The sequence below is a fragment of the Mesoplodon densirostris genome, chromosome 16, assembly GCF_025265405.1.
Source record: "Mesoplodon densirostris isolate mMesDen1 chromosome 16, mMesDen1 primary haplotype, whole genome shotgun sequence".
NCBI lineage: Eukaryota > Metazoa > Chordata > Mammalia > Artiodactyla > Ziphiidae > Mesoplodon > Mesoplodon densirostris.
Window position 1 is genome coordinate 54,908,912 of NC_082676.1, and position 15,121 is coordinate 54,924,032.

Below are 15,121 nucleotides of genomic sequence, written 5' to 3' on the forward strand. Positions count from 1 at the left end.
TAATAGCTTTCTGAGGTAGGTAGATATGCCCGTTTTATGGATAAAGAAAGGGAAGCCCAGGGAGGCAGGTGACCTGCCTCAGGCAAGTTAAGATCGGGGCAGGACTTGAACCTAGGCCACCGTGGCCTCGGAACCTGTGGTTTTCCCACTTGACTTCGTTGCCTCCCTTTGCGTAGATTTTAAGTAAATGTCACCATGTCTACATGTCAGCCTTTGTCCAGTTTGTGGAGAGTGTTTTCTTCTCCACGTCTTTAGCTTTTTTTTTTTTTTCTGCTGCACCTCATGGCTTGTGGGATTTTAGTTCCCCAACCAGGGATTGAAGCTGGGTCCTCGGCAGTGAGAGCATGGAGCCCTAACCACTGGACCGCCAGGGAATTCCCATCCACTTCCTTGGCCTTGATTAGAGACTGTGAGGTGAAATGAGGTGTGGGAGCCGTGAGCAGAATGAGGGGGTGACGTGGAGGGGGCACGGAGTTGTAGGCGTGACTTGTATGTGTCGGAACCAGGACGGGACCCACTTCCTCTCTGGGCGCCTATTGAGTTTGCTCTGGTCCTTATCCGTCGCAGGGCTCACAGCACCTGCCCGCACGGTACCAACCACCCAGTGCCAGGGGGTACGAGCCCAGTTCTGTAAACGCTCAGCTGTTCTTGCTCTCATACTCTGCCCTTCACATCTTTTTAAGCATCGTGGCCTGAGCTTGCTCCCTTGGCCTTAGTGCATTTCCTTTCCTGAGTGTCTCCTATATGTCAGGTGCTGTGATAGAAGCTTGGGGAAAGCTGAAATGAGCCCAGTTCCCTTCTGCCTCTTACTCCATTATTTCCGCTGTGCTCTTTACAGTGCTTGGATCTCTTTCATGTGCCTTAGTTTTCACTCTTTAGCCTTAGTACTTAATTTTTTTATTTCTATTTATTTTTTTGGCTATGGTGCAAGGCTTGTGGGATCTTAGTTCCCCGACCAGGGATCAAACCCAGGCCCTCAGCAGTGAAAGTGTGGAGTTCTAACCACTGGACCGCCAGGGAATTCCCTAGCCTTAGTACTGTACAAACAAACAAACAAGCAACGCTTTATTGGATAAGTATGCAATGTATGAAGAACAAGGGACAAGGAATCACAAGCCCTGGGTCCTGACCATGTGCCCGGGGCAGGTGCATTGGCCTCGCCGAGTCTGCTGTCAAGGGCCGTTGCCATTTCTTTCCCAGCGTTGCTGTGAGGCTCAGGTGGGGCAATGTGCACAGACTGCTCCTGCCCAAGGGAGCCTGCCCTTCAGAGTCAGAGCCAGATCTTCTTGTTTCCAGCCCAGGGCTCTTCATCTGCTGAACCAACCTTCCTCATGGAATTTTTCACTGAAGATGTTGTGACTATGTATCCTGGTTCTGGTTTTCTTCTCTTGAGTAGAAACAAGCTGACAGCAGGTACAAAAGCTGTGTTTCTTCCCTCTTTCCACAATGTCAGATGAAATTCCTGCCAAAGTACCATGGTAGAGCCCAGGCGCTACACAGATGAATAAGCTAAGGTCCCTTCCCTCCAAGAGCGCCTGGGTAAACGTGGGGAAAGAGTCAGCGTTGAAGTGAGGGCTGGACCAAGCTAAAGGCCCTGACGCCCTCTAGCAGGTTTGCACTTTATCTTGAAGACTCTGCAGGGTTTTATAGAAGAGGATGGACTGGCAAGGGTAAAATAGGGCTGTCATCTCCTGGCGGGCTCTCCCGCTCTCACCTCTTGGGCACCCTGGAAATAGCTGTACTGCACGTGCTTCTGACAGACCACCGATTCCTGTGTGCACCTTAGTATCCACCTAGTTCTTTGGGTGGGTTGAGGAGAGGTACACCCAAGATCAGTTTTTTTGAACACAGGCAAATGTTCCTAGTGACCATCATTAGGGTTGAGTGTTTTTGTAAAGTTAGTTCTCCCCTAGAATCCGAGATAAAACCCTCCATCCTCTCTCTGGTAAAAGTCAAAAAATGGTCATGCTGTTGAAAACCCAGAGTTGATCAAATTATATGGAACATGAGAAAACTTCTGAGTCTGGTATGTTCACATGTAAATAAACAAGCAAACACAAAGCAATGTTTGGTGCCCTCCTGGTGTGGGGTGAAAACCCAGAATGAGGGCACAGTGGTGCAGGGCCCCAGGCTGGCGGCTATGGGAGGGGTCAGGAGAGGTCATGAAGGGTGTCAGAAGTGGGCACCATAGAGCATTAAAGTACACGTTGGTGGGTAGGGTGTAGGGTTTGGGTCTGCAAAGCTGGCAGAGGCCACTGTCAGCACATGTCACTTCGGGTGGGCGGTTAACATACCAGGTTATCACGGAGAGATTCCTTCTGCTTTTTACATAACTGTTGTATGGAGAGATGGACAGACTCTGAGTCTCTTGCAGACAGAGGCATTTGCCTGTGTTAACTCTAAATGACACGGTCTGGGACCCTTCCAGCGCACATGGTGTCGTGAAAAGAATGTAGCTTTGGTTTGGATCCCAACACTTGTCATCTTTGAGACCTTGAACTAGTCACTTCTTCTGAGCTTCAGTGTCCTTATCTACAGAGTCAGGATAATCCTTGCAGGATTTTTCCATACCTGGCAGAGTAAGTAACCAATAAATATTTCTCTTTCTTGTAACCATTGGACTGATAAGCATTATAGGTAATTCCCTTAGAAACTGACTGAGAACCTGATGTTGGCTGAGGGTAGCCACTGCAGAAAATGCAGGACTAACGGTGTGTGACTGCTTCTGAAGTTTCCTGATGCTCCCCCCACCCCACCCCCTCCAGCAGTTGCTGCAGTAAAGTGATTGCAGCCGCTTAATAACCAGGCTGCACAAATGTCCTCAGCCTCCCTCGGAAGGTCTGAGAAGCCTGGCGTTTCAGCAGCCGTGATTGTTTGCAGCACACGGACCATTCAGGGACACCTCCTTATCACTGAAGACATTGAAACTGGAGTAACTCTTACCTAGTCTTACAGAGCCCTTCTAACTTAGTCTCAGAAATGGCCCTTAGGAGTTGGACAGTGTAAAACAACAGCAAAACTGAACAATTTGTTTAAAATGTAATGAACATGTGTGAAACCACCACTCAACCAAAGAGCTAAAATATTGTTAATAAATTACATTTACCTGTTGTTCCTCCCCATCCCATCCCCCTGATCCCCTGTGGGCGGCAGTCACTCTTCTGAAAGTCACGCTGATCATTTTCTTGCTTTTTTGGTTCTCTCTCTCTCTCCCTCTCTCTCCCCCCCCACCCCCGCCCCGGCTCTCTCTCCCCCGCTCTCTCCTTCCCCTCACCTTCCCCCCATCCCCCTTACCCCTCCCTCTCCCTTTCCCTCTACAGATCTACAAAATGATATCATATTGTGCTCCTAATTTGCCTTTGCCTGAGGTTGAGCAACTCTTTATGTAATTATTGGCGTTATATGCTCCCTTTTCTGTGAAACGACTATGAATGCTTTTCGTGTCTTTTGCCCATTTTTCTGTTAGGTGTTCTCTTACTGATTTGTAGGCATTTTTATGTATTCTGGTACTAATCCTCCATCAGTTGTATGTGTCACAAATATCTTCTCCCAGTGTGTAGATTGTCTTCCCTCTCTTTAATGTGTCTTCGGGTGGCCAAAAGTTTTCGTAGTAATGTAGCCGAACTTATTGATCTTTTTTTTAATGCTTAACATTTTTTGTATCTTCATAAATTCTTTCCTACTTCAAGCTCCGGAAGATATTCACTTCTATTTTCTTTTCAAGTTTTCAAAGTTTGCTTTTGACATTTAAGTGCTTCATCCATCTGGAGTTGATTTTTTGGCCTGGTGTGAGTAAGAATCCAATTTCTTTTTTTCTTCCTGTGGATAAACAATTTTTCCAACTTTTCCTTTTGCACAGTGTCATGCTGCCTCTGTCAAAAATCAAAGTTTCACAGATGCATAGGTCTGTTTCTAGGCTCTTCTGTACCACTGGTCAGTTTGTTTATCTCTGTCCCATTACTACACTGTCTTAAGTACTACAGGTTTACAATAAGCTTTTTTAGCTATCAAGGCAAGTCCCCCTTCCTTATTCTTCTTCAGAAATGTTTGGGCTATCATTGGCCATTTGTCTTCCCTTTAAAATTTGGAATCAACCTTTCAAATTCCACAGAATAATTGAGGTGTAATTTATATACAGTGAAATATACACTGTTCTGTTGCCCAGGTCTTCATCTTAACAAATGCACATCATCATGTAACCTCCACCACAATCAAGATACAGGACAGTTCCATCACTCCCAGAATTCCCTCATCCCTTTGGCGGTTGACCTCCTCCCCAGTCCCTTGCTACCACTGCTCTGTGTTCTGTTGAGATTTTTTTTTTAATCTCATTTAAAATTTTTTCACTGTTTTATTAAAACGTTGGAATTTTTTAAACTAAACTGCATTAAATCTAGAGATAAATTTAGGAAGGACTCTATGTCTTATGTTAAGTGTTCTTGTCCATGAACATTATGTATCTCTCAACTTAGTTGGAGAGATTTTTTGCTTGACAGTAATGGAAGGGTCTACATTTTTAGAAACAAATCTCAACATTTTAAGTAGTTCTTAAAAACTCCTCTAAAGGAAACATTTTATAAGATAATCGTCCATCTAAATGGACACATAAATATACACAAATATATATCAGACTTGTGGCAGTGTTATGTTTTAGAAAAAAGTCACATCTTGGTTCCATACCAGCCTTGTTGCTCACCCTATGAGACCATAACCAAGCTGCTTGGCTCCCCTGATGCTCAGTCTCTTCATCTGTGTGATGACTAGAACATCTCTTCCTCATGGGGTGGTTGTGAAGATTAAATGCACAAAGTGTCGAGACAGCGGACCCGACACAGTGAAGCCATGGGTGGGTGAGACTGTGGGGAGAGGAGCTGCTCTCACTCACCCACAAGGAACCAGGAAGGGCCTTCACCGGGTTTGGTTTCGCAGTGGCTTTCACAAAGTGGCACGGCCAAAAGATGGCCTTGAATCATTTTCCTGACAAATTTGGAAAAGGTTAGTGTGACCAAGCTGCCTGCGCCACGCTGCTTCTGACAGGCGAGCTGGAATCACTGGAGGACACAGCTGACAGCCAATTCATTTTGCTGATTCATCCATTAGAAGGGTGGCTCTGGGCCAGAGCTTGGCTTCCAGATTAAAGGCCGAGAGTTGCAAAGCTGCTGGGACTCGAAGGAATGCTGGTAAATTATTGCCATGTGAAGGCCAGCCGTGGAAAGTGGATTGTTATTTGTTTCCCCCTTTAAGGGATCCTAATTCCAAATGTGCTCAGATAAATTCCCCGCCATGGTTAGGGAATTTTTGAAACATTTGTCCATGGGGCTGAGAGCTAAATTACTGGAAACAATAGAATGCTGTTAAGTAGATCATCTTGGCTCCTTTACTATCATCACCTCTGCTTTCAGGAGGAACGTTGACTCAAGCCTCCTCTTTTACTTGGTAATCCAGATTAAACTCGAGAGAGGCATTATTGCACGTGTCATCCCTGTGGGGCACACTTCAAAATCAACCTGCCTGAGTAAGGAATGAAACTTAAAGAGGAAAATCCAGGAGATGCTCATTTGCCAACGATCGGGACAGAATAATCATGTAGAATCTGTGGGTTCTCATGTATTGCATTGATAGATGAACCTGTTTTAGCAGGTAGTCTCAAGCTTACAGGAAACTGCATAAAACTTGCATGTGACAGGGTGAGCTCAAGAGGGTGGAAATTGTGTCTTGTTTTACCAAATATCTGGCATCGTCCCTGGGACAGACACCCAGTGAGCAGCTGCTAGACAGAGGCACGGATGGATGATGTTTGTTGGGTATACAGGTTGTGGGGCGGTTAGATAGATGAGCCGAGAAAGTCAGAAGTGTAGTCCGTTGAAAGCAAGAAGAGTAACTGTCCTGAGGAATAAGATTTTAAAGAAAGGGTCCTGTTTCTGTGGTTCTCTGATCTGAGTGACTTTGGTCGATAGTGTATCTGCAGAGCTGGGTACTTTCTGTTTCCCTCCTTGTAGTGAGTCAGAGCATATGCTGTTTTGAGCTCACATTTCACTAACTCAATCTGCTTCCTTGGGATAATATGAAAGTTCTTTAATACCCTTAGGGTTGTTTTCTTTTCTTTTCTTTTTTTCCTGTTAAACTCTAGAGTGAATATTTGAAAAGTACAGCAAACTTCTTAGTAAAAAAAATTTTTTTTGAATTTTATTTTATTTATTATTTTATACAGCAGGTTTTTATTAGTTATCCATTTTTTTTTTTTTTTTTTTAATTGCTGTACGTGGGCCTCTCACTGCTGTGGCCTCTCCCGTTGCGGAGCACAGGCTCCGGACACACAGGCTCCGTGGCCATGGCTCGCGGGCCCAGCCGCTCCGCGGCATGTGGGATCTTCCGGGATCGGGGCACGAACCCGTGTCCCCTGCATCGGCAGGCGGACTCTCAACCACTGCGCCACCAGGGAAGCCCCTAGTTATCCATTTTATATATATTAGTGTATATATGTCAATCCCAATCTCCCAATTCATCCCACCCCCCCACCCTCCCGCCACTTTCCCCCCTTGGTGTCCATATGTTTGTCCTCTACATCTGTGTCTCTATTTCTGCCCTGCACACCGGTTCATCTGTACCATTTTTCTAGGTTCCACATATATGCGTTAATATATGATATTTGTTTTTCTCTTTCTGACTTACTTCACTCTATGACAGTTTCTAGGTCCATTCACGCCTTTACAAAGGACCCAGTTTTGTTCCTTTTTATGGCTGAGTAATATTCCATTGTATATATATGTGCCACATCTTCTTTATCCATTCATCTGTCGATGGGCATTTAGGTTGCTTCCATGACCTGGCTATTGTAAATAGTGCTGCAGTGAACATTGGGGTGCATAATAAGAGTAGGTGTCTTTTCTTATTTTTCTTTTTGTTGTTTTATTTTGCTTTGCTCTTTAGATGACTAAACATTTAGGGCATGACATTCTATAAACTCCTATTGTGCTGAGACGTTTGAGGCAGATCTGGTCCACTTGGAGTGAAGATGAAAGTGTGAGGGGCTGGGTATGTGGGGAGTATCTGCCTCTTACCCAGTTGTCTTTCCCTGTGGTTTAAGGTCTCTGAAGTACTGGAGTCCCTTGTCCAGTTCTGGTGTATCTGTCACCTCTTGCTGCATTCTACCATGCTTCATTTACATAATATTTACTGGGAACTACTCTGATCCAAGAACTTTGCTAGAAGTGGGTATACAGAAGTGGGTATACTCTATTTCAGACGTCACGGTGCTTTTGCAGCTGCCCGGGTCCCAAGTCTGGCAGCCCCTGCCAGCATGGCCCAGCCCTTACAGTCTTGCTGCTAGTGTAGGTAATAACCAGTGGCAGTGATAGTGGGCCGGGGAGTGTGTGCTCACACTGCAGAAGCTGGAGCCAGCACATGGGGGCCCATCCTCCCGGTTTCCGTGGGTCCTCACTCCCAGGCCACCTGCACGTTCCATCCCCACCCTCCGAGAAGGAGGCAGCAAGATGGACCGGGCCTTAGTCAGGCATTAACACCAAAGAGGGAACAAGCTCTAGTTTTCAGGGACTCCTGCCAGAGGCACATTACAGAGAATTAGCAGGCTTTCAGAGCAGAAGGAGAAGAGGCAGGCCTCAAGTACTGTGGGAATATCTTGACTCTGCAGAGTCCAAAGTGAAGTGCGGAACGGCAGGCAGGGCCCTGGCCTTAGGGTCGAAGCAGCCTGGTTTTGCCGCCTAGCACTGCCGCTGGCCCACGGTGTGGCCTGCAGCAATGCCCCCGACCTCTGTGCACCTGCTTTCTCATATTCAATAAAGACAATTCTCCCTTACAAGTGCATTGTGAAGATTAGACATCATGTACGCAAAGCACCGGACACAGACGTATGGTAGACCTTTGGTATTTAACACAGTGATCAGCACTGCTGTCAATATTGCTTTTCTTGTCATCTTTATTTTTAACAAAATAAGTGAGGGTTTACAGTTTTCCCTTAGTGGTTTTGTTTTGTTTTTCATTTTCTTACTCTGAAAAGGAGTAATTTTCAGGCCATAATGTTACCTGCAAATCTTCCGAAAATTAACGTTTTGCTTACATCATCCTGGTTATTGAATAGTTTACAGAGCATTTTCACACTGTAAGGGAGATTGAGGAGCAGTGACTGGCTCTTCTCCAGGTGAGAAAACTCAGATATGGAGAGCCTATGAGACATTCCCAAGGCCACCTGGCTTCTAAATGGCAGAGCGGGGTTGGGAGTGCACACCTCACCCCAGGGCTCCTTTGACTACCTCAGGCCATCTTTCCGAAGTGACATCCCTGGGGCTAGGCCAGACTCTTTGATAAGGATTTTTTCTTTTCCTTGTAGCTGTCAATACCAGCAAATATGCAGAGAGCTATCGGATCCAGACCTATGCTGAATATGTGGGGACAAAGCATGAGGAGAAGCAGATCAAGAGAAAGTGGACAGAAGATAGTTGGAAGGAGGTTGAGAGAAAGCGGTTAAACACGCAGTGCATCTCCTATGCTTTGCAGAATCACTGTTACCCCGCCAATAGGTAAGAGTTCTTGGCTGTCGATTTGAAAGGGCAGCGTCGTTCTAGCAAAGCTCTTCTCGCTGCTTCTTATAGGACTGTAAGTAGTAAATCTGACTTTTGAGAAAGACTTTTTTCTAAGTTTTCACATAATATCAGAAGTTACTACTCCGTTAATTCCTTCTGTGCTATACAGACCATTTCAGTTAACATTCACAAAACCCAGATGAGGCAGACAAGGGGATACATCTTATTCCCATTTTAGGGGTGAAGAACCAGGGGCTCTGTGACTTGCCACCATTCAGTAAGAAAGCCAGGGTCAGAGGTGAACTCTTCCGTCTGATCTCTTCCTCTTCCCAGGCTGCCACGTTGCTTCTGGCTGAGCTTCTGAACCCCTTTTCATATCCCACGTAGACACTGCACCACATGCCTGCTGTAGAGAGAGAACTTGATACACACTTCCTTTACTTACATGTATTCCTACTTTCAGAAGATAAATGCTGGTGATATTTTAGAATCTTTGTGAAACTATAAAACATAGGTATAGAAATGGGGGGGGGGTTCCTTATAGAAAATTGTAAAGAAGAGAAAAGTGTGAATTAACAAAGAAAAAATTAGCCATGATCCCACCACCCAGAAGCAACCACTGTTAATATTTGGATTCCCCTCCCTACTTTTTAAATGGTTTTTTAGAGATTTTAAAAATTGAGGTATAATTAACATACCTCATATTATAACATAATAAAATGTACAGATCTAAAATGTTTAGTTCAGAGAGTTTTAAGTTACATATACACAGGTGACCACCACTGAAAGCAAGATGTAGGACATTTCTATCTCCCCGCCTCAAAATTTTGCTGTGCCCCTTTTCAAGCAACTCCAAGCCCCCACTGTCCTAAGCAACTATTTCAAATTTCTATCACTGTGGATTAATTTTGATTATTCTTGGAATTTATAAAAAATGGAATCATTTGGTATTATGTTTGGCTTCTTTCACTTAACCTGTTTTTGAAATTCATCCTTAATGTTGTGTGTATCAGGAGTATGTTAATTTTTTTTTTTAAATAAATTTATTTATTTTTGGCTGCGTTGGGTCTTCCTTGCTGTGCGCGGGCTTTCTCTAGTTGCGGTGAGCGGGGGCTGCTCTTCGTTGTGGTGCACAGGCTTCTCATTGCAGTGGCTTCTCTTGTTGTGGAGCATGGGCTCTAGGCACGTGGGCTTCAGTAGTTGTGGTGCTCGGGCTCTAGAGTGTAGGCTCAGTAGTTGCTCCCCGGCATGTGGGATCTTCCTGGACCAGGGCTCGAACCCGTGTCCGTTGCATTGGCAGGTGGATTCTTAACCATTGCCCCACCAGGGAAGCCCAAGTACATTAATTTTTATTACTCAGTATTACTTCATTGTATGAATATACAGCCTTAACCTGTTCTCCTGTTGATGGACATTTGGGTTGTTTCCAGGTGGGACTATTATAAATCAGGCTGCTATGAACATTTCTATAAAAAAAATTTTTGTGGGCATATGTTTTCATTTCTGTTGAGTAAATATCTAAGATTAGAATTGTTGGTTCTTAGGATAGATGTATGTTAAACTTTATAAGAACAACTGAACAGTTCTCCAAAGTGGATGTACCATTTTATACTCCCCCAGTATTATATGAAAGTTCCAATTGCTCCACATCCTTGACAACACTTAGTGCTGTCAGCCTTTTTTAGCCATTCTAGAAGATATAAGATGGTATTGCATTGTGATTTTAATTTGCATTTCTCTTGTTGACCACCTTTTTGTGTGCTTCTTGACCATTCAAATATCTTCTGCTTGAGGTGGATATTTAAGTCACTTGCCCATTTTCTAATTAGGTTGTTTGTCTTTTTACTGTAGATTTGTAGGTGTTCTTTTATATATTCTGGATACACATCCTTTGTGCTGCAAATACATTTTTTGAGTCTGGGGTAGTATATTCATTTTATTAGTGATGTATTTTGATGAGCAAATATTTTTAATGTTGATGAAGTCCTATTAATTTTTTTTTGTTAATGGTTAGTGGGTTTTTTCCCCATTCCAAAACTTTGCCTACGTAAGGTTACAATGATTTTCTAGAAACCTTTCTTCTAGAAGGTTTATAGTTTTAGCTTTTACATTTAAGTCTGACCCATTTCAAATTAATTTTGTATGAGATAGGAGTCAAGGTTTAGTTTTTTCCATATGGATGTCTAGTTGTTCTGGCAACATTTGTTAAAAAGACTTTTCTTTCCTTGTTAAATTAACTTGGCACTTTTGTCAAAAATAAATTGACCATGTATGTTTAGATCTATATCTGGACCCTTCTGTTCCACTCATTTTTATACTATTCTTATGCCAATACCACACTTTCTTTTTTCTGACTTTATAGTAAGTCTTAAAATCAGGTAGCATAAACCCTCCAACATTGTTCTTTTTCGTATTGTTTTGACTATTCTAGATCCTTTGTATTCCACATAAATTTTAGAACGATCTTGTCTTTCTTCACTAGACCTGTTTTATAGTTTTTACTGTAGAAGTCTTATATGTCTTATGTTAATTTTTCCCTAAATATTTATCTTATTTATGCTATCAGAAATGGAATTGTTTCTTAAGTTTCATTTTCAAATTGTTTGCTGCTTCTCTATAGACAATATAATTAATTGTTGTATATTGACCTTGTATCCTGCAACATTTTAAAATTCACTTATTCTGATAGGTTGGGTTTTTTCTTAATATTCTGAAGAGTTTTTAATTTACACAGTTTTATTTCTTTTCCAGTCTTTATGTCTTTTATTTCTTTTTCTTGCTTTATTGTACCAACTAGCACCTTTGGTATATTGTTAAAGTGGGAAGAGTAGATATCCTTGCCTTCCAGTATTAGAGAGGGGAAGTTAGTTCAGTGTTTCCCCTTGAACTATAATTCTTAGGTTGTCCATACAAGTCTTTTTTCAGGATGAAAAAGTTCCCCGCCATTTCCAGTTTGCTAAGACTTTGTATCATGAATAGATGTTGGATATTTTCAGATGCTTTTTCTGTATCTTTTAAAATTGTCACGTGTTTTTTGCCCTTTGTAAGTATTTTGCATGACATTGATTGGTTTTTGAATGCTTAATTGGATTTGCATTCCTGGGAGAAATTCCACTGGGTCATGATGTATTATCCTTTTTACATGTTGGGTTTGAATATATTGTTAAATATTTTTTTATCTTTGTTCATGAGGATGAGGAATATTAGATTGTAATTTTCTCTTTTTTTACATCTTTGTCAAGTTTTGGTTCAGGATTATGCTGACCTCATAAAACTAGTATAGTTAAGAAGTTCCTCTTCTATTATTTTGTGACAGTGTGTATAGGACTTTTTTTTTTTTTCCTAAATTATTGGTTGGGTTTACTAGTGAAGACATCTGGGCATAAGAGTTTTTTATGGAAAGGTTTTTGATTATGAACTCAATTTCTTTAATAGATATGGGAAGATTTAGCTTTTCTATTTCTTCTTGTATCACTTTTAGGAATTTGGTTTTCCAAGGGATATTCAATTTTATTTAAGTTGTCAAATTTGTTAGCATAAAATTATTAGCTCAAAATACTCCCTTATAATTTCAGTATCTGTAGGATCTATAGTTATGTCCCTTTAAAAATTGCTAATACTAGTAATTTGTGTTTTCTCTTTTCCTTGCTAGGTGTTTATCAATTAATTCTTTCTAAGAACCAACTTTTAACTTTATTGGTTTTTCTCTATTATATTTGTGTCTTGCTTTTTCATTTATTTATACTCTTCTTATTATTTCTTCTGCTTATTTGAATTTAATAGTTTTGGATTTAATATGTTATTCTCCCATTGTAAGGTGGGAACTTAACTCCTCGACTTTATGTTTCTTCTTTTCTAGTGAATTTTTCTTTAGTTTTTGCTTAACTGCTTTCCACATATTTTGATGTGTTGTCTTTTCACTGTCATCTATTACAAAATATTTTCTAATTTCTCTTGTGCTTTCTTCTTTAACACATGAGTTATTTAGAACTTCTTTGATAATTATTGAGACTTATTTTATGGACTGACATGTGGTCTGTCTTGGTGCATGTTCTATGTGGACTTGAGTGAGTGTGATATTCCATTAACATCATTTTAAGTTATGTTGGTTCATGGTTTTGCTCAGCTCTTCTATATCTTTACTGAGTTGGTTAGGGGTTTTTTGTTGTTGTTGGGGTTTTTTTGGGGGGTGGTTGTCTGCTTTTTCTTTCAGCTACTAAGAGTGGTATTGAAATCTCCAACTATGGTTGTGGATTTAATTCTCCATTAATTATATCAATTCTTGCTTCATGAAACTGTTTTGATAGGTATATGCCCATTTTGGATTGTTATGTCTTCTTAATGAATTGCCCCTTTTATCACTGTGGAATATTTCTCTTCAGTTCTAGAAATAACCTTTTTTTGATGTTTATTGTGTCCTATATTAACATAGCCACTCTTGTTTCTTTTTTTTTTTTTTTTTTTTTTTTTTTGCGGTACATGGGCTTCTCACTGTTGTGGCCTCTCCCATTGTGGAGCACAGGCACCGGACGCACAGGCTCAGCAGCCATGGCTCACAGGCCCAGCCGCTCCGCGGCATGTGGGATCCTCCCGGACCGGGGCACAAACCCGTGTCCCCTGCATCGGCAGGCGGACTCTCAACCACTGCGCCACCAAGGAAGCCCCACTCTTGTTTCTTGTAGGTGTTTGCCTTTTACTGGCAACTTATTTGTCTTTATAATTAAAGTAGGTTTCTTATAAACAGCTTATGGTTGAGTATTGCTTTTTTATCCACTCTGACAATCCCCGCTTTTTATACTTAATCTAATTAATGATACAGGTGAGCCTGTATTCCATCTTGATATTTGTTTCCTACTTGTCCTGCTTGTTCTGTGTCCTTTTGTTTTCTGTCGCTTTTTGGATGAATTGTGTGTTATTTAGTACTTACTGATATTATATATAGCCTCCCATTTTATCTTCCCTGTCAACTTTTTGCTTATACGTTTTTGTGTTATTTTTTGTCATTGCTCCAGAGTAATGGTTGGCAAACTGTAGTCCATAGGCCAAATCAGGCCCACATGTTTTTATAAAGTTTTATTGGAACACAGCAGTGCCTATTAATTTACATACTGCCTCTGACTGCTTTGCATTACGATGGCAGATTTGGGTAGTTGTGACAGAGACTGTGTGGCCCACAAAACTCAAAATGTTCACTATCTGTTCCTTTACAGAAAAGTTTGCTGATCCCTGCTCTAGAGCTACTCTGCCCAGTGGTAGCCACTGACCACATGTGCCTAACAAGTACTTCAGATGTGGCTAATCCAAACTGAGATGTGTTGTAAATTTAAAACACACACCTGATTTTGAAGAATTGATTACATGTAGAAATGATAATATTTTTGATATACTGGGTGAAATAAACATATTATTAAAATTAATTTCACTTGTATTTATTTGTTTGTTTGTTTGTTTGTTTGTTTTTGCCATATGTGGGCCTCTCACTGTTGTGGCCTCTCCCATTGTGGAGCACAGGCACCGGACGCGCAGGCTCAGCAGCCATGGCTCACAGGCCCAGCTGCTCCGCGGCATGTGGGATCCTTCTGGACCGGGGCATAAACCCGCGTCCCCTGCATCGGCAGGCGGACTCCCAACCACTGCGCCACCAGGGAAGCCCTATTTATTTTTTAATGGTGGCTCCTAGAAAATTTAAAATTGCATATCTGGCTCACAAAATATTTCTGTTGGCCAAGCACTGCTCTAGAGATTATAATACGCCTCTTTAATGTATCACAGTTTATCTTCAAGTGAAAATTACATTGCCTCATGAACAATGTAAGATTCTTACAAGAGTATATTTCCATCAACCCCCTCCCATCCTTTGTGATCTTCTGCCTCATATTTTGCTTCTACATTTTGTAAGCTTGATATGTTGTTGCTTTTGTTCCTTTTCTCTCTCTCTCTCTCTCTTTAAAAGTTAATAATCTTAAGAAAATAAGGGACTAAACTATGGGGGAGATGACATAAGTATAAACATAAAAATTCAGGCATAATTAGAAGGATCCAGTTAAGATCGTGCAGGGCCCTTATGGTTGGCTCTTTGACTCACTTCTTTGGCTCTAGAGAATTGATCTGAGACCTTGGAAGACACGTCACAACAGCCGAGCTTCTAGGGTTGGCTGTTACTGTTGCCCATAGAGGTGAATGTCCATTTCTTCTGCTGTTTGCATTGGTATTGTGGCAGCAGGCTTCTTTTCTATAATAGATTCAGAATATTCAAGGAGTTTATAGTTGATTAATTGGACAAAAGATAGGGCTTTGGGAAACTGGACTGGACATAAATTTGCTTGAGAAGGGAAAAAGATTTGGTTTGGTGGCAAGAGCTCTGAATAAGTACAGGTTGGCATGGTGTTTGAAGAATCCTCCTTTACAGTGGAAGCAAAAACATTTAAGATCTCACTAATAGATATTTAGTCCCCATAAATAAACACTGATGTTTGAAACAGTCCTGAAAAACAGATGCTATTATTACCATTCTCATATTATTAACGATGTTCTATAATTAAAGAAAATGGTTTTCCAAAGCCACTTTGCCCTTACAGAGA

At 41.5% G+C, this 15,121-nt stretch overlaps 1 protein-coding gene across 4 annotated transcripts in view; it reads left to right on the plus strand.

Annotated features, from left to right (window-relative positions):
• The window catches only part of PARN (poly(A)-specific ribonuclease), a 160,699-nt gene that overhangs the window by 109,233 nt on the left and 36,345 nt on the right, over positions 1-15,121 (plus strand). For 2 of the 4 annotated variants that reach the window (XM_060078713.1, XM_060078714.1), the window contains exon 22: positions 8,348-8,537. The exons of 1 other annotated variant lie outside the window; for it this stretch is intronic. In XM_060078713.1, coding sequence (XP_059934696.1) covers positions 8,348-8,537 — 190 coding nt within the window. Of the gene's footprint in view, positions 1-8,347; positions 8,538-13,750; positions 13,835-15,121 lie in introns of those variants that run through there. One more of the 4 variants, XM_060078716.1, reaches the window with a different exon arrangement.